Here is a 20,120-nt window from a genome sequence, read left to right as displayed (position 1 = left end):
ACATTGTGAGAGCTGTGAAGAAAAATCCCAACACAACAGGTAGTGACATCACTAACAACTTTCATAGAGCAGGGGTGAAGGTAGTAGAATCCACCATTTGAAAAAGACTTCAAGTGCTGAAATATCATCATACTACATGATGCAGATCACTCATGGGCAGTAAGAATCTGAAAGCCAGATTGGAATTCGTAAAGAAATACAGAGATGAGACACACAGGTTCTGGAACCAAGATTAACCTCTACTAAAGTGATGGAAAGGCCAAAGTGTTGAGAAAGCAAGGATCTTCTCATGATCCAAAACATAGAGGCTCATCAGTCAAGCATGGTGGAGGTAGTGTCATGGCTTGCATGGCTGCTTCTAAAACAGGCTCACTAATCTTTATTTTATGGTGTAACTCATGATTGTAGCAGCAGAATGAAACATTCTGTCTGCCAATTTACAGAGAATCTAATTGGGAGGAACTTCATCATGCTGCAAGACAATTATCCAAAACACACTCAACCAACTCAGCCAACTCAACAAAGAACTTCATCAGATGGAAAAAGTGGAAGGTTTTAGGCTGGCCTTGTTAATTACCAGACCTTAACCCATTTGAGCAGCACTTCACCTCCTGAAGAGGAGACTGAAGGGAGAAACCACTCAAAACAAACAATAACTGACAGAAGCTGAAATACAAGCCTGGAAAAGCAACACACACACAAAAAAAATACAACCGTTTGGTGATGTCAGTGGGTCACCAGCTTGATGCAGGTATTATAAGCAAGGGATATGCAACCAAATATTAAGTGTTATTCAATTTAATTTACTTTAAGACTATCTGTTCCTATCCTTTTGCTCACATACAAATTCTGGTGGTCTACCACTAAAGGTGCCATGTTTTAAATTATGTAACACGGCTAGATGTAAATATCAGGAAATGAGAGCTGAAATTCTGATCTATCGTCTTGTGTTCATCTTCTGATCTCAAATCCAAATGTCTTCATATGTCTAAACAATAGAGTTGGCCTTACTGTTCAGATACTTCCAGAGGGGACTGTATGTATATATACAGTTGAGTGCATTAGTTTCTGCACAAAAAGGGAAAATGTTTACAATTATGTGTAAAAACAATGTTCAAAATTAAATGCTGCAGGTCTTGTAACAAGACAACAATCTACGACATAGGACAACATCAGGTTTTGCTATGAGCATCTTGGTCTCCAGACCATTTTTATAGCATTTATGAACTCTCACAGGTGTAAATATGAGGATTAATGGTTTCTGTTTTTTGCAGGGTTTTTGAAGAGCCGTGATCGCTCCCATCAGAAGTTTTACTTCCTCATGACCAAGACTCAGATGTTCATTCGCTTTATTGAGGAGTGCTCCTTTGTCAGTGATAAGGATGCAAGCTTGGCATTTTTTGATGACTGTGTAGACAAGGTAGAAATTTTTATCTTTTACTTTTTTGCTTATTTTTATTTTTTATTTTTAAAGGTTCCAAAAATGGCCTACTTTGATGGATAAAAATGGCCTAGATTTTAGCCAGCTACACTTTTGCTTCAATAAAGTGTTTTAAAGAGAATTTTATACCACATTCCAGGCATTATGCCAAGTGAAGATCTAAAACAAAATCACTAAACTGAATACATAATGATTTACAAAAACAACAAGGTTATATGCTCCTCAGGAATTATGACAATTAGGCCAGTAAATTCAGAGCAATATTCTCTGTTACATGCTTGATTTTTCTTCTTTCTCTAACCACTCTGCCCACTCCTTTGTGCCTATTTTTCTTTCTCTCTCTTTGATCTAACCCCTGCATTTATTGCTTGCTTGGAAAGCTCTTTGGCACAGAAAAGGCAGGAAAGGTAAGCAGCTAGATTTTGTAACCTTTCATAAAGATTAAAAAAGTGTTCTTTCATAGAAGTCGTCTTTTGTTTGTTTAGATTGGAGTTTTGTTTTGTTTTATTTAGAGATTAGTAATAAGAAGAAGAATATTGCATATTCGGCTGTATTCTTTACTGAATCTGTTCATCAATACAGATTAACTTTTAGTCTGTGTATGTTATTTGTGTATGACCTTGTGCTGAAGGCATGTGTTATTAAAGTACAATTAGAGTGCAACACATAACAGATGCACTTCTGCATTACTGCCAAGACTCAGAATCTGTCAGGACACACCTCATATGCTCTGTCGTCTCCACCCATTTCTCCTGAACACGGCTACATGTAGAGATTAAATGACGTGTTGTGCATTACCAAAGTTTCTCTCATGGAAAACACAGCATTTTCAAGGTTTATTAATTTCTGCATTAATAAGTGCATGAGATGTGCTATACAACTCGTGCTTCACTGTGAATGAGGAATATGTTGTGTTGAGGATTATGTTGTTTTTCCTCTCGTTCTCTGTCATCCAATAAAGAGCTGGTGGTGGCTCCGCTCCAGATCATACTGTTCATTAGAGCCATAAACAGTGGAAGTCATTGCCTGCCATGTCTCGTCCTTCGCCATTTAAAGCCTGCCAAGGACAGTGATTTAGCGGGGCACTGATAATGGAAGTGACCGTGTGAGCTGATTTTAAAGTGGGCCAAATGCGGCTCGAAAACATTGTCTGGGTTTGAGCAGAGAACGGAATGCTAGCTGCGCACGATTTCAAGCGAGCCACAGAGGTGGAATCCAGATTGCTTGGGCTTGTAGAGCCCAGCACATTGAAACACTTCTGCTAAGGCTCAAGTCTATGCCATGATGACCTTCTAAGAAAGTGTAGTGGTTCAGTAATCATTTATGTTCTGCAAGCAAACTCAATCAGTGCTATTGGGCGTCAGCCATTCCTGCCAAGAAACAATTCTTAGTGTTGTTTCCTCTCTATCGAAACCTGAGTAACTGATTTTTCTCCCACTAATTGACCGAATGCTTCAACTCTCTTTCTGTGGATGTTATTCCTGGATGGATGTAGGGCAGTGCTTTATGTATGGTGGGGTCTGTTTGGTCATGCAGACAGAGAAGTCTGGAAGCTAAATGTGCCACAGCTACTGGCTAGTCTGCTGCCAGTACACTGCAATGTAATGTGTCTGTACACCCTGAGCGACAGTGTTTAGTCCAGGTCACTGCACTCAGGGGTGTGTGTGTCTCTGTGTGTGTCAGATGGTAGAGGCTAGGAGGAGTTGGGTTTCTTGGTGCAGAGGTGAAATAAGTCAGTGTTTATCCAGTTTAGCCATTAGATTATCAAGTCTTGTTTGATACTCTATCATTCAGCTCTCAGACTGCAGGAAGTCTCTTGTCGGGCCATTGTGTTTTTGTGTGTTTATGGCGAGTTTATAATGAGTATGCTTCAATCTCAGGTGGACAGTGAGAGGCCAGAAGACACCAGGCTTATTGAGCTGGACAAATCACATCGCAGTGAGCACACAGTGTTCATCACACCTCCAGAGCTTCCTCCTGTGCCTGAGGGAGAGGAGCCCTCCATGCTTTATAGGTAACACAAACACACACACACACACACACACACACACACACACACACACACACACACACACACACACACACACACACACACACAGAAAAAAGGCATACATGCACAGCATTACAAAACAAGAGTCATGACAAGCTCTTCTTGGCAACAGAAAAAGCTCTCTGCAATCCTCCGCTATTCCCCAGAGGATGTAAAGCCCACATTAAAAATCTCCCTGAATTCCAACATCTACAAATCTCCTCATGCACCATCCAGAATTATAGACTCCTAGCAGAGCATGTGATCAAATTTACAGCTTTAGAGCTTTAGCTATTAATGTGCTGTTTTTCAGCCTCCCATTTCAAGCTTATGCATATTCAGTTTGAAAAATTTCTCAATCACTGTGGCAAATGCCACATGTTTTGCAATTATTCTGTGTTTGCGTGGTGCATACAGTACGTGCCAGGAATTTGGAGCCAGAATAATTGAAAAACAAAAGCTCTTCTGCTCTGCTGCATTGCAAATCGCATTCACCAACCAAATCTAACAAACCTATTCGAATCTATGTAGGACAAATGGATGAAAGTGCTGCAGTGTTGATGGATAACCTATGAGTGTTTTGTAGCTACAGCGGCTTTCCCGTGCTGAATGCTGAACTCTGTGAACCCCAGGAGGGCCCCGGCACCCCTATGGCAACTTCAAACTCTAGACACACCAGCCCTGGGAGCCCAGCCGCCATTTTCCGCCGCTCCAAACAGGTGTGTGTCGCCTATCCATTTCTCTGTCCAGATGAAAGAGCATGGCTACTGCTGCTCTTTCTTTTTAACTTCCACTCACCCAGTCACACTCACTCTCTCACTCTCTCACTCTCTCTCTCTCACTCTCTCTCTCTCTCTCTCTCTCTCTCTCTCTCTCTCTCTCTCTCTCTCTGATCCTATTCCTTTTATCAGGAGATAAAATCAGCTCAGCGCATGGCCAAGACATACTCGTCCATACCCCACATGTGGTCCAAGTGTCTGCTGCGCCACTGCCATGGCCTGTGGTTCATCTGCCTGCCAGGCTATGTAGCAGCGTGCCACTCTAAGGTGCGGGCACTCCGAGCTGCCTACGATGTCCTGAGGATGATGCAGGACAAGAAGCTGCAGCCACCTGACGAGGTAAACACCAAAAATAAACACAGATGTTTCTGTTAGAAATTGCTTGGCCAAGCATTTGTTTATTCTTATAATTATAAAATCAGTTACACATTAATAAATATAACCTCTGTAATGTAAATGTGCCAGACTTGGCTAACTCACTAGTTTCCATCTGCTGCTCCTGTGGCAGGTTGACATACAAGGATGATTTTAAAACAGTACATAAAATACTGTACATGCAGCACATAAAACAAATATTTAATGTGTACAGTACATAACAGTAAATGAATGTGTAATGTATCTGTAACACAAAACAAATGTGTAATATATATATATATATAATATATATACAACGCATAAAACACACATAAAATACACTGAACAAACCACCACTGACAAAATATAGCTGAATGATCATGCAGTATGCATTATTTTGTGTTTTTGAGTTATTTATTGTTTGGTTTTCATTCAGCTTTGTTTTTAATGAATGAGCTAGAAGTCATCATACTTATACTTAATAAGGAACTGTACGGTATGACTCTAAAAAAAACTGTCATCAGATACTGACTGTCAGAAGGTCTCTGGTGCACCTCAGCATCAGAATAGAATATTTAAATGCGATTTCTTTGGACCCTTTTCACTTTGGGAGTAACCACACTGTTAAAATGCTTTAACTTGTGTGCATGGTGTGAATACAAAGAAGTGATGAAAGTCAAAGTTTGTGTTTATCTTCAGGTGTGTTACCGGATCTTGATGCAGCTCTGTGGGCAGTACGGGCAACCGGTCCTGGCTGTTCGGGTGTTGTTTGAGATGAAGAAGGCTGGAGTTCAGCCCAATGCCATAACATATGGATACTATAACAGAGTGAGTGTCACGTTTATATTTACAGGAAGCCACTTGCAATGAACAATGTAGTAGGGAACATCCTGCAGCTGTCTGGAGAATGCATTGTATTCAATTGCTGTATTCGTGTTCTATACTACACCATGTAGAGCTGTCTATAGTACACCATGTAGGAGATTGCTTTGTGAAGATGTATGTTCAAATGAATGTGGACTTGGGAGCACTCAGACTGAATTTGAATACCTAATCTAATTTCAGAGCTAGCATATAGTCTTTGTTTCAGGTGCTTGGGTTTCATAAGATTCATGAGCCTGCGGGTAGTTAGGCTCCCGTGGGACAGCTAGCATTTCTCTGCCTTGAAAAAATCCCCAAAAAACATCTAGAAAACACATAAATAGACACACAAGTCTGGACAGCTGAGAGTTGTTCCTGTTCTTTCAGCGTAATTACAGCCAGTCCTTGAAAGAGAACACAATCTTCTTAACATAATGGAGGGGGTTACAAAGAAGAATTACTTGCTTAATCTGTTTCTGTGTGTGTGTGTGTGTGTGTGTGTGTGTGTGTGTGTGTGTGTGTGTGTGTGTCCATCTGTCCGTCTGTGTCCGTGTGTCCCCGTATGAGTGCATGTGCTCATCATCTCTCTCTCCTTCTTTTGTTGCCTTCCCAGGCGGTGTTGGAGAGCACATGGCCTTCTTCCACTAGAGGGGGCTATTTCCTGTGGGGTAAACTGCGCAATGTGGTCCGTGGTGTGGTGCAGTTCAAACAAGTGTGGAGGAGACAGGCTAGTCATGCCAAAGATCCCCATCTCTCAGGTACATACTTAATCACACAGAAATGGTAAACAAAAAAACATCCTTTAAACAATTAATTAATTGCACTGGAATACAATGTTTATAATATTTTAGTATTTGTACATATTTAAAATGTAACAATGTACCATGAAGTTAAAATGCAAAATATTAGCCTTAATATGATTATTTTAACCTTTATATTTATATATATATATATATATATATATATATATATATATATATATATATATATATATATATATATATATATATATAAGGTTTAGTCTATACAATCTCATACATTTCAAAAAACTTAAAATAATTTGACATTTAACAAAATAAAAATCTATATCCAGTCATCAGTTCCTGCTTACTTCCTGAATATTGTGCTAGGATCATGTTTTATTGGCCTAAAGCATAATTTTATGAGATTTGAGGAATTTGGCTGCATCTGAGAAGTTAGGCTGCTTTTGTACACTTCAATAATCATCCTGCTGCTCCATTTCACTGTCGTTGTCCAGTTACTTACAGACAGCTGTTTTGGGTGAAGGCTAGTAAACAGATAGCACTGTTTGCCTTAGTAAAGTGCTGCTTTTGCTTCTGCATTCTTTTCTTTAGAACCAGGTCACATAATATAGCTTGACAACATATTTAAACCCTCAGAAGTGCTTTACATTTAGGTAAATTTGCATTTTTAATGAAGAGCATCACACCACTCGATTACTGTCCTACAACGGCTCACCTGTTGTGATTTATTCCTCACTTAACACATGGTCTGAGTCTGATTGTGCGTTAAAACGTCAGTGCATGCTACTTTCAATGGTAATAAACTGGTTTATCTTCGAGCAAATGCAACAGTACATTTTTGTTATTTTTCAAGCACCTCCATGCATCCAGAATCTTTGCCACTCTTGATTTATGGCCAATCTTTACAGTCTGTGTCATGCTGCTCTTTATTTTATGTTTGTGTTCTTGTCAGATATGAGGCGCATGAAACAATAGCAAGGCTGAAATATGTTAAAACATACCACAATATCGATGAATGACTTAGCAGGGCTCCTTAACTGAAGCCTAATTCCTCAGGAAATCGGTCATCTCCATATTTCTCCTCAGTCATTTCCATATTTCCCCATAAATATTATTAAGTGCCAGTCTATGCAGCTAGGCATCAATAGGTCCAATTAAGATAGAACTGATAGCTGCTTCCCGAGCTGTCACACTTTAGACTGCTCATAATCACATCTCCAACATTCTCAGTGTCGCACTGATCAGCTCATTACCACATGTAGTAATAGGCTGAAATTTTATTATATCCAATTAGAGGTCTCATCCAAGTGTGATTCAGGTCTGTCTCCAGGGATTAAAGATCAGCAGGTGGTTTCAGCTAAATGAGATGCAGTAATTGATTATGCTGTTAATGATCTTTGTAGATTTCTATGAATTAAACAGGGAAAGTTTTTCTAGCTGACTGAATGTTGTGTGTTGGTTTTGTGTGCAGACACCAGTGATCTGGACAGCGTGAGCCATGGCAGTCTGGACAGCACTAATGACTCAGCAGAGCAAGCCTCTATCGATACTGACTTCACCAAAATGGACTCCAGCGATGATGGATCCAGCACAGGTGCCCTGTCTGCCCTCACTCTGGGTCATTCATGTGTCTGTTCTCTCATGTCCTTTCTTTTTCTTCCTAGAGTATCAAGGTCACACTTGTTCACCAGTTTTCTACCTCTCTCTCTCTCTCTCTCTTTTTCTCTTACCTTGCTGAAAAGGTTGAATTGATACAAGAGAGATTATTTCTCACAGTGGAAATAAAGCGTGCACTCTTGTAGGAACATGCCACAAATGCTGTAACACACAGCATGAGATGTCATCACATAGAGGAAGAGAAGAAAGGGAAACGGAGAGGCATAGCAGAATGTAAAATGGGTGTTTTAGAGGAACATATACCAGTGCTGCTCACAGGAGGGGTCTGATAGGCATAAACTGAGTTTTGACAGGAGAGACTCAAACATACTCAGTTTTTGTATGCAGTCTCTCAGCAGGAGTCTGACAAAGAAAGTGGAAGAGGAAGATTAACTAAAATAACTGCAAGTAAAATAACTTTTTAAAAACGTATTTTTTTTTAGTTTACATATGAAGGTAGAGATCGACCATATTTTTGACATGTTTCAGTAGGTTTATCAGTACTTTAGTTGCTTTTTCAGAGGTCTGTTCTCAGTGTGTTCATATTTTGTGGTGCAGTACCTGTGCAGTGAAGTCTTGCGTGTGATGAGTCTGGATATAGCTCAGTAACCGCAGTGTTCAGCTGTGTAGGTGCACGCTAAATCAGAGTGTCTTGCGTAACCTACTAAATCCGTTATTATAACTTCTGTCACATTTGCTTTTTTAGTTTGATTAATTTAGGTGGAGTTTCTCTTCGTACATCATGATTGACAAACCTATTAATTGCTTGCAGCTTATGTTTGCAATGAATCTCCTCTTCTAGCTCTCTTTGACCAGAACATGACAGTGGTATAATAAATGAACCTGTTAGGTGTAGCGTGCAATTCATTTTTCATCTTTCTCGTGAGCGCTTCACAATGCCTCTTATGTCCTGTATATGCTCTGTTGCAGGTGGACAATCAGATCAGGGCTATGACTCGCTGTCTAAAGAGGAGGTACGGATGGGGGCAAGAGAAGAGCAGGACAGCTCTCCTCACATGAAAGAGAAGAAAGAGAGAGACAGCATTCCATGTGAGTTGTGCTTCCTGTTGTTTTTCAGTAGTGCAGGTGTGAGCTGTAAGACTCCACCAAGTGGTGTAGTGTGGTGTTGCAAGTTATTATATAACCATAAAATGCTTGCCCTCTCCTGTTGAAGGTCGAAGCTTGTATATCACACTGAGGTACAAATACGAGCTGTCTTTCTGGAAGCATGCTTGTTGGGAGTGTGTTTTATTTGTGTCCATATTTCATGATTACTTTTTGTCCATATTTTTAGTGGCCAAGACAAGTACATCTGTAAAAAAGGACTCATCTGCTGCACAGAGACCACTATATCTTTCAGGTGTAAGAGACAGTGCAGTTGTGCTCAAACGTCCCAACTCATTGGACATCTTTGGAAAAAATACTGTGAGACCTGGTACAGTAGAGCTGACTTCTGATAAGCTGCTGAATGTCACTGATGGGTGTGAACAGAAGCAAACATATCCAGATGAGGAGGAGATGGAGGAAGCAACAGGCACCACATACCCACGCATACCTGCCACAGAGAGGCGTACAAGTTGCACAGTTGCCACGGAGACTATCATTAGCAATGCACATTGCAGTGTGGCAAGGAGCATGAGCTTCAGCAGCACTCTAGGCCGTGTGCCGCAACGGACAGGGATCGAGTCTGGCTTTGATCCCTTGTCCCTTCTAGCAGCCGAGAGCAAGCCAGGTGAGAAAAGAGAGACAGATGATGCCCCTGACACACGCCGTCACCTGGCTGAGGAGATCCAGCTTCACATGGAACACCTGAGCAGCCCTGTTAGTCAACGTTCACTCAGCACAGAACTACGCAGCATCCAGAGCCCCTCACCACATAGCTCGCCTCGCCAGACTGCTGTACCAGGATCACCAAGCACCCAGTTGCAGCCCCAGCCCCGGAGCAGACTATTCTCCTCGCCCTCACTTCCACTAGGATGCCCACGTAGGAGCAAGGAAGCCCGGCCCACCTCATTAGCATCACCCTCCTCACCCAGCCCTTCTGCCTCCTCGTTCTCCATGGAATCCCTGCTCACACCCACACTCGATGTATTCAGGAGCAGCTTCATGTCTGCAGGCAAGGGTGTGGCTGAGAAAGCTAGCCGTCTCTATTCGAGGCTCTCCTCACAGACTTCCATTGCACAGGTAAGTCCACATGTTAGTGCAGTTCCTTCCCATTCACCTATATTTAAACTCCATTCAACTAAATTGAAAAGCATGACAATTTTTCACTGTAAGACATAGAACCTTTGTGCAAACATGCATGTACCACATTAGGACTGATATTTGGGCCTATACATTGTTGGCACCTCTAAATAATAATTAAGAATAATTAAAGAAAATGTTTTTGTTGTTGCATTTTCCATTGCACAGGTGAAGAAAGTGTATTCTCTCTATATTGTGCTCTGTTTCCTGAATGTCCTCATGACTCTTGTATTTTTATTCCAGGACCTGAATTCGGATTGGGTCAGCGTGTCTTCGCTGGGCTCAGGTGAGCCTGACTGCTCCTCTCTGTTTGAGGGCGAACTCTGTCCTGACCCAGAAAGTCTCTCCTCCCCCCTGAGAGATGCCTCTCTCGGCGTCACTCACTTCAAGAGGAGTCCAAACAGGAACAGCCTCTGCTTAGAGAGTCCTTCTGCACCTCCCAGGCTTTTCCGTCAGACCTCCCTCCTTGGTGAGTGTGTGTGTGAGTGTGTGTGCCCTTAATTTTGAATCCCTAATTATAGCCTGCTAAATCGCAATCAGAAGTTGTCACTCTTATTGTTGCGTGTAATTAAGAATTCAAATAAAATGTGAGTGCAAATCCACTGGAAATAGCAACAAGGGTAGCTACAGAATCTTGGGAACACAATGAGTGCACAGAAGGAAAAAATATTGCAGCAGGATGATTTAAAAAAATGATTAAAAAACAAAGTAAGAAACATTTTTTTTTAATGTGCCATTTGAATATTTAAATGCAAACAAGACTCAGCAAAGAACTACTTGGACGTAACACCCCTGGTCGTGCACTGCTGAAATCAGCTGGACAAACCTGCATGTACCTTATAATACAATTAGAAAACAATATTCTCTGGAAGTTCATATATCTTATATAATCTTTGGGTCTGATAGCACTAATGATTTGAGTTATGAGATTTTACATCGTTTGGATGTAAACATGTTTTTAACACATCACATAATACATTAATACGTCACATAACACATTACTCAGCCGGGAATTTGAGTTTGGAAAATCACCTAAGAAGGTTCATGACATATTTATTACAATGCCTGTGAATGATGAGATTGCAGACAACCTTGTAAGGACTCGGTGAGTAAAATATAGTTGATCAACCATACAGCGGGTCCTTGAGTATACAAATGCCTCAAATAATATTACATACATTTATGTATGTCCTCCATTTGGCTCGTTGAGCATCATGCTTAGGTAGCCTCTTGGCTGTTTTGTTCTTGTTGAGTGTAAGTGTGGCAAGATGGATTTGTTTCTGCCCCAGTGGCTGCTGAATTATACCAGCAGACAAGCCTCAGAGTGCATCTGGCACAGATTGGAGACCTTGATTGGAACTCTTCAATCAGGCAACCAAGCTGAAGTGTTCCCTAATCATCACTCAGATGTGACACAGACATACCGTACGCCTCTGTAGAACCTTTCTGCTTATTATCAACTCAAGGGAGTGTGCTCATTGTATGCTGTGCCCTATCAAAATTAGCATTCATAAAGTCGGTTATCAGTATTCATCACTATCCATCATTATGAAACATGCCCTTATTCAACGGAGAACACACTGAGATGAATGTCAAGACGTAGGACTGAGTCTCTCTGCACTTCACTGAGTGATGTGTGTGTTTCTCTTTTGTGACTAGGATCGTCACTTGCAGTAGTGAAAGCCCCACAAACCCCAGACGTGTGTCCTGATGCCAGCCTCACACCAGCCCAGCAGAATTACGACATAGAGGTGAGAGTGGCTCCACAACAGTGAGATCTTTTACTTTGTCATTTGTTTGTGTGGTGGCCTAGGAAAACCCTTCACATTATTAAATTTTGGCTGTTTTTCTGCCTTGCCTTACATTTAACGCTGAGCTTAGAATTTATAAAAGAATTATGTAGATTGGCACATGTATTCAACTCATGTTTATGGAGTAGGCCCATTTGATAGTTTATCATAAATGTCAATCAAAACAAATCGCCTTTTGAAATTGTGTGGAATTTAGAATCAGGTGTAGGTGTCTATTTGTACTGAACTGAGATTAAGAGATTAAGTTTAAAGGATAATGCAGTAGGCCTGCATTTTTAAAACTATACAGTATAGCCCAAAGAGTATTTCATGCTAATACATCACTTCCACCAGCAACGATTTGAATTAAGTTAAATAAAAACAAAGTAGCTATTGTAAATATAAATAGAGCACATGCTATATATATGCAGTCAATAAAAAGACATTCATTTGTATACATCCATATCCCCCTGCTGTCTCTGAGGCCCTGTTTTTCTAAAATTCAAACTAAATAATACTACTTTCCGATGCTAAACTGTGTAAAATACTCTGAGTGTCAAAATGGACTGTAGACGTGAGTGTGATTAATGTGTGTGCAGGTGCGCATGTCCAGTTGCTCACGATGCAACACCTGCGAGTGCCTGGCATATGATGAGGAGATCATGGCTGGCTGGACAGCCGATGACTCCAATTTGAATAGCACTTGCCCTTTCTGTGGCTCAGCCTTCTTGCCCCTGCTTAATGTGGACATAAAAGACCTCACCAGCCGGGACAGGCAAGTAACTCTTACTTGGTCAAGAGGGATTTCTGAATTTGTTACTTATTTCACTTGCTCATAAAACTCTTTATTGCAGTCATGTAATGTATAAATTGTTGCAACAGTGTATGTGAAGGTCAGGGGGTGTACTTAAAAACAGGCAAGTCCGAGGCAAGTCATAAACACAAGTTTGTACACTGTGTCCAGAATTCCTTTTCAAGAGCTGCCTAGTTCCCAGACAGAAACAAATGATGCTTCAGAGATCGAAGAGGAGCCAAACAGTGAATCCACAGACCGTGCCTCCAACAGTGCTAGCAGTCACATAGTAAGTTCCTCGCTGTCCCAACATCCATTTAACATATGGCTCAGTTTTTTTTGTTTTTTACTACTTGTTGTTTATTACTTTTCTCATTATTATCACTTCCATCTTGATCATTTTCAGAAAATCCAGTTTGATGGTCTAAATATTGTTCTGATGTTGTTTTTTCTGTGCTCTAGGAGCCAATCACCGTGCCCTACTTGAGTCCTCTGGTGCTGTGGAAGGAGCTGGAGAGCCTCTTGGAGAACGAGGGCGAGCAGGCTATCTCCTCACCAGCCATCGTGGACCACCACCCCATTGTCTTCTGGAATCTGGTGTGGTTTTTCCGCAGGCTGGAGCTGCCCAGCAGCCTGCCCGCCCTCATCCTTAGCTCCAAGCACTGCAACCAGAACATTCAGGTAGGCATTGTGTTTCCATTTCATCTTATTGGTGTCCAAACATGTGAGGGCATGTTCTTAATAACTGTTTTAACATGCCACAGTTATCTATTGTGTCAGGAAAGTTTTCATATATCTTGTCAAAGCTACCTACAAATTTGTGGTAATGCTGTTTTGCAGATTGATCCACAGCCTCTCCAGAGCAGTGCCTCAGAGGACAGTAAGAATGTGTTAGTCCAGATTTTGTGGGACAATCCCAAACTGCACCAGGACCCTATCCCACCCTGCTACATGCTGTGGAACGCACACTGTAAGAACCTTGTCTGTTACTTCTCAGCTTAATGTGTTCATAATGGACCTATATCAGGCACTTCACCAAAGCTGTTGTAAATGATAGCTGGCATGGGTTTCCATGATAAGAATATGTGTATATGACCTTATTCTCTCTAATCCTGGTTGTATTTGTACAGGTTCAAACTCTAATGTTTGTGTCTCCTCCTTGCTGGAGGAGAAACAGCCTGTGAGCCTGGAGCTTCTTCAGAGTGTTGTTAGGAGCATTCAGAAGAACGATGTGTACCAGCCCATGAGCCAGATACTTCAGCTGCTTGGGTCCAGGCTGGGATTCATCAGGCAACGGTAATGGCCTTAAGAAGAGGCAGGTTTTCCATTGTTTACCACTCATACAGGAAAGAAAAGTGCCTAATCCTGCATTTTGGCTTACAGGAGCCTGTATAGAGATATCCTATTCTTGACATTGGTGGCATTGGGCAAGAACAGTATCAACATTGGTGAGTCATACGATTCATACTATGTTTAATATAGTTCAGTGTCTTTGGTGTTCCACCAGGTTGCTGGAAGTGCAGGAATGTTCATCCCACTTCACACCTGTTTTTTTCTGGGAGCTGTCAATCAGAGAATCTTACCATCCTGTGTTTTTTGCCCCCTCAGATGCTTTTGACCGTGAGTACAAGTTGGCGTATGATCGACTGACCCCCAGCCAGGTCAAGCTGACCCACAACTGTGACCGCCCACCCGGTGCTGGGGTCATGGAGTGTAGGAGGACTTTTGGGCTGCCGATTCTGTGATTTTTCTCATGCTATCATTCTCCCACTTCTTCTTTCTCTCCCTCCATCACCCTGAGGAAGAGATGTGAAGTCTGAGACAGCCAAAGAAGGATTCACTACTACCAAAGCTACCTCTGGCTTTGAACAGGGCCATGTAGACACTTAGAGGCATTTCCGAGGTCTCTGTTAAAACCAACGTGTGTGTGGTCTGTTCCCATTTACTGTGTACCACCTTTTAAACACTATGTCATGTATAGTGAATGTTTCTGTTAACCTCATATAGTCCCCTAAATTTCAACTTTCTAAACATGTCCCACTGGATTCCCGGGACACATTTAAACATTTAGCCTCACTCAGGTAATATTTACTACCGAGGCCATTGTAGATTAGGAGCAATATCATCTAGTGCTCAGGTCATAGCCTCACTCATCACAATTAAATCACATAGAGAGGGTCGTGGAGTGGTTTTGGGACCAGTAGCAGTATGTATTGTTTAAGACCCTTAGTAGAAAAGCACAATGAACAAACCCCAAATGAGACTTTAAAATTTTCTCACATTCCTCTCATAGTATTCTACACACACTTGTATATTAACACAAAACAAACTCACCTTTCTGTATAGAGCCTATTATTCTATTATTTAGAATATTTGTATTATAAAGGTATATTTTAAGACTTGTATTTGTTATAACGGAGTTGTCTTCATATGTAAAGACAGTACCAAGCAGTGTATTGGTTTTAATTTGCAAGTGTGTATGTCTATGAATATGGTCCTGGAGACCATTATTGTGATATCTGTGAAGCGTATTGTCCTTTGAATAGATGAGGTACAGAACTGGACCAAATCACATGTTAACTCATGAATTACATGACTGTTTCTGAGGCATGACAAAAGGTGACTGTAATAATATGTGAATATTGTAATTCAACTAAGCAACTAAAACAATGCCTTATTAAAGATTTTAAATGAGCTGAAAAAATGGAAGGAGACCAACTAAAACTGCATAGAATACATTTAAACTCCACTCTACGATATTACAAGCCTGAAACGAATAATTTCCTTGCCCACATAAGTTGATTCAGATATTTTAGAACTGGTCTTAATTAAAGCGTACATATGGACAGTTTGGCATCATATTAAACACATTAAGGAAATATGTCAAGTAGTCAGGTCCTCTCAGACAGGTGAAATGTTTTTAATGTTTTTAACAAATATGTTTGTTTTCTTTCTTTAAAAAAAACAAAAAAGAAATGTGTTTTTGTGTAGGACATGAGCTAGTTGCATCATTTTAGCCTTACGTAAAAGTTAAATCCACATGTACAAATATAGACATGTTTACAAATTGGCAGTTTTCTGCTGTTGGAGTGTTTGATTCCAATATTATCACGTTTTATTTAATATATAAGCTGTTTACGGTACAATTTGAAATGGTATGTGATAATGGTACATGAGATGAAATTTACAGATATAAAGAGCACATGAGCACTTAAGTCTGTTAAATCTTGAGTGATGAATTTAAATGTTAGCTGCAGCAAATATAAATTTTTGCACAGCTTAATCTAACTTAATTTGCTTTGGTAATATTAATTGGTAATATTAATTTAAGCTACACTGTACAATTTATTACTCCATGTAGTATTACACAGTCTACAGTTATGAATTTTTACATGCATTGTACGCATTACACATGACATGCAATGTTTAAGAATATCACTCTGCGAAATTATAGTCTAGTCAGTTTGACCAGATGCTGTTCAAATTTATAAAAATTTGATGCCCTGACACTGCCATTCATGATTAAAAAATTTCTGCATCCTAAATCCCTATCTGATTGCATTACTAAAGTCTAACTGGTGTTTTGATTGGTATGCTAATTAAAATATTTTAATATGTGTAATAATTTCAGTATTGTTGAAAGTTGGTTTATGAAATGATTTTTGTAAGCTAAAGTACTTTTGTGGCCCAATGCGTTTTACACATATCATTTCTTGTGTTTATTCCTGTTTATATTGTATAGTCCTTATTTCATCAGATCAGGTTGGGATCTGCAAAAGCTGTTTATAATTGTAAATAAACTCACTCGAATGGTCAGTGTTGTCTTTGAAACATATTTATTAGAAATTGAGAGAGGAAAACTGAGTGAGCGAGGGAAAAAACATGGGACTTTTGGAACACTGTTTATCCATGTTACACTAAACATTTTGCATGACAGAAAAAAAACTGCACCATTTTCCCCTCATTATTTGGATTTACTCCCAAAGCAAATGATCTGTTGTTGTTTTTTTATTTTATTTTATTTATTAGAACATTAATAAATAAAGACTAATACAGAAGACTATTTTCTTGCAGGTAGCTATTTCAAAGTTGAAAAAGGAAAAAAAAAAAAAAAGTCTTTTACAACCACAAATTATGTTCTTCTGTTGTTTTACAAAAATAATTCCATTGCAGTATGAGTGTAAATTACATACTTTACAATAAACAATTCATTGAATTTCATTACTCTTTTTAAAGGACTACAGCCTTTGGAATAATTTAATTTGCATGATACCAGTGATAAAACCAAAAAAGAGATATATGTGATGCAAAAAAAATTAAAATAAAACGCAGGACTATGCTTTCAAGAGTAGTTTAAACAGATGCTACTAAATGGAGACCCTGAAAAAAGTATCTGCACACATGTACTACACAAGAAATATGTGAAACATTACTTGCCAGAATGCTAATATTGTCATCTAGGAATGAGTATTATACAGCTAACACTACAGATTAGTTCTGCACACACAAACATATAATCCAAAAAACAAACCATATATTTTCTGCACTCAAATATCTACGAATGTGTGCATCTGCATTTGTATTACATTAGGATGGAAATTTTGAATGTTAACAATACATTTGAATATTCACTATAGGCTGGTGGACTGAACAAGGGGAAAATATACATAACTGTACATCACAGAATAGTTCAAGTATGATGCACTGGAAATTGAGTGCACAAACATGAACCAGCATTAGCGACTAACTGAAAGGCTTAAACCAGCTACTATAAAAATGCATAAGATGCCACCATGTGGTGTATTGCACAGTGGCTCACCATAGTCGTCTTACTTGTTTGTGAGAGATAATAAATAATAATTATAGACTCAACTGTGAATGTATCTGAGTTTTATAGAGTTTCCAGAGAGCAACAATACAAAGATGGCTAATGCAGTGTTCACAAGCAGCAGTGTTAAATGATTTATACATATGTAACTGTTGTTCTGTGAGTCCTGGTTAACCAAAGATAACCACAAGGTCACAAAGTGATGTATGACACAATATTTTGAATAAGTAATGCTGTAATGTAGTTGTCTTTCCCTGAAACCTTCTTTCAGAGTTTGCCTCTAAATAAAAAATAATGGGAAAACAACTTATTCACACTAGTGGCACATGGCCACTGGCCCATTAGTCGTCTAGATGGCAAGGATGACAAGACAGGAGGGATGTATAAAAAATACACTAACCAAGACAGAAGCGATAAGATGGAGAAGATGGAGTGAGATGAGGCTCTCCCCACCTTTAAAGGACAGGAGCCTGTAGTTTTAACCATACTCAAGAGCTGCCAAGTTGATAGTTCCATATATGTAGTCTGATTTGTGTACGAGGTATGAAGAAATAGGGAAAATAGAGAAAATGTCTGCATTACAGCAGTGCTTACTGCAAATACTGCATCATACATCACTTGTCATGTGACATTGTTGAAAGGTCTTGGCACACATGCACAGGTGCACAAGAAGGTATCCAATTGGTTATATCTCCTCTGGAGGTTAGGAGGGGTGAAATAGACCAGGACAAATGACTGGTTAGAGCTGGAGTGTTTGCCATTTCAGTAAACACTGGGAGGCAAGGTGTTACTCAAATTGACACTGGACAGACAATAATACGGTCCTCCAGCATGACACTGAGCACAAGGAACACAAAGTAGAGCATGAACATGGTGAAGCCCAGCATTTTATTCATTCTCCACTTGCAGACTGCGATGGAGATGATGACAAAGAGGAGCATGAGAAAGAGCAGCACGATGGCACAGAAAAGTCCATTGCTGCTGACAGCCACAGGTGCCATCCCATTGGCAAATGAGTACAATAACCAGGGCACTGGCAACCTGCAGACACAGGGGAATTCAACTCAAATATGCATACTAACTCAACATTAAAATTCTGATGTTAAACATGAAAGCAATTGTTATTATTCTAATAATTTGTGCTAAGTGATGCTTACAAAATTATTCATATGATTTCATTTAAAACTACAGGATGTAACATTTTGGTTACATCAAAAAAACAATTGCACATTGTGAGAAGAAACCATTTCATAATATGGGTTGTGCTGCATCATTCTACACCACACAATCAGATGGCAATGTGAGGCAAGTAACACACAATCACTGGGAATTCAGGGCAGTATTACCTTAGTTATGGAGAATTGTGCATGCTCAGTGGCTACAGCACCCTGAAAAATACACTTTTTACCTGTTATTGAAGTCCTGTCACACCTGAAGTTTTACTCGCTATTGAAGATACTATTTACACAATTTTTGTCCAATTTTAATTGTAACTGTTTTAATTTTAATGCATCAAATATTATCATGATTTTGATAAATTTCTGGTACATCCATGGTCAAAAGTATGTGGACACCTGACCATCATACCCAATGGGGTATGTACAATGGGGGGGGGGGGGGGGGGGGGTTCCACAGGACTTTGTGTGTCTTTGAGTCTGATAAACTATACAGCTCAATGACAGCTGAAGGGAAAAGGTTCTCTGTTCTGGTGCCTGTGGTTCTGTATTAATTCATGCCAAAAAATTTAGCAATATGTCTAACTACTTTCAGGCACAGTAACATAGGGTATGGTCTATTAAGTGTGTATTCCCAACAATTCAAACCTGGCAGCTCTGACTGTGAATTTCTGTAAATTATAAATATCACAGCATTGTCAGAGCAACTCAAAACAGGTACATCATATTTTAGAGTAATTTTGTCCCCTGACTATATAATGCATTTTTTTTTAAAAACCAAACAAATTCTGCACACTATAGCTTTAAATACATTCTACCACTCATCAGTGGTACATAGTACTACAAAGTAGTAATACATTTTGAAGATGATTCTAGTTGTATTTGAGTTTCTATCCTGCCTACACTGATCAGCTATAATATTAAAACCAACTGCCTAATATTGTGTAGGTCCCATTTGTGCCACCAAAACAGCACTGGACCTCTGGAGGCCTGAAGGTATGTTGTGGTATCTGGTATCATTAACAGCAGATCCTTTAGGTCCTGTAAGTTGTGAGGGGGGACTCCATGGATCAGACTTGCTTGTCCAGTACCTCCCACAGAGATGAGATCTGGGGAATTTGGAGGCCAAATCAAAACCTTGAACTTTCCTTCATTCATTCAATCATTCCTGAACAATTGTTGCAGTGTCGGGGAGGATTATCCCGCTAAAAGAGGCTACTGCCATTAGGGAATACCACTGCCATGAAGGGGTGTACTCGGTCTGCAGCAATGTTTAGGTAAGTGCTACATTTCAAAGTAACATCCACGTGAATGCCAGGACTGAAGGTTTCCCAGCAGAACATTGTCCAGAATATCACATTGCCTTTACAAGCTTGCCTTCTTCCCATAGTGTATACTGGTGCCAT

At 39.9% G+C, this 20,120-nt stretch overlaps 2 protein-coding genes across 4 annotated transcripts in view; one reads left to right on the top strand and one right to left on the bottom strand.

Moving 5' to 3' along the window:
- dennd4a (DENN/MADD domain containing 4A) overlaps positions 1–16,527 on the top strand; it is a 31,855-nt gene extending 15,328 nt beyond the window's left edge. For 2 of the 3 annotated variants that reach the window (XM_017466609.3, XM_047154945.2), the window contains 19 exons: positions 1,275–1,420; positions 1,822–1,848; positions 3,322–3,455; positions 4,057–4,189; positions 4,382–4,588; positions 5,303–5,431; positions 6,078–6,222; positions 7,700–7,822; positions 8,815–8,934; positions 9,179–10,068; positions 10,372–10,597; positions 11,788–11,879; positions 12,518–12,693; positions 12,883–13,000; positions 13,174–13,392; positions 13,552–13,681; positions 13,842–14,007; positions 14,095–14,159; positions 14,320–16,527. In XM_017466609.3, the coding sequence (XP_017322098.1) occupies positions 1,275–1,420; positions 1,822–1,848; positions 3,322–3,455; positions 4,057–4,189; positions 4,382–4,588; positions 5,303–5,431; positions 6,078–6,222; positions 7,700–7,822; positions 8,815–8,934; positions 9,179–10,068; positions 10,372–10,597; positions 11,788–11,879; positions 12,518–12,693; positions 12,883–13,000; positions 13,174–13,392; positions 13,552–13,681; positions 13,842–14,007; positions 14,095–14,159; positions 14,320–14,456 (3,383 nt within the window). In that variant the 3' untranslated portion in view covers positions 14,457–16,527. The remainder of the gene's footprint in view (positions 1–1,274; positions 1,421–1,821; positions 1,849–3,321; positions 3,456–4,056; positions 4,190–4,381; positions 4,589–5,302; positions 5,432–6,077; positions 6,223–7,699; positions 7,823–8,814; positions 8,935–9,178; positions 10,069–10,371; positions 10,598–11,787; positions 11,880–12,517; positions 12,694–12,882; positions 13,001–13,173; positions 13,393–13,551; positions 13,682–13,841; positions 14,008–14,094; positions 14,160–14,319) is intronic. The other variant, XM_017466610.3, reaches the window with a different exon arrangement.
- The window catches only part of slc24a1 (solute carrier family 24 member 1), a 28,309-nt gene continuing 22,937 nt past the window's right edge, over positions 14,749–20,120 (bottom strand). Inside the window, exon 11 of the mRNA XM_017466612.3 lies at positions 14,749–18,580. Coding sequence (XP_017322101.1) covers positions 18,331–18,580 — 250 coding nt within the window. The 3' untranslated portion in view covers positions 14,749–18,330. The remainder of the gene's footprint in view (positions 18,581–20,120) is intronic.

Source organism: Ictalurus punctatus, chromosome 4 (genome assembly GCF_001660625.3).
Source record: "Ictalurus punctatus breed USDA103 chromosome 4, Coco_2.0, whole genome shotgun sequence".
NCBI classification, from domain to species: Eukaryota; Metazoa; Chordata; class Actinopteri; order Siluriformes; family Ictaluridae; genus Ictalurus; species Ictalurus punctatus.
This window is presented reverse-complemented; position numbering and strand designations above follow the sequence as displayed.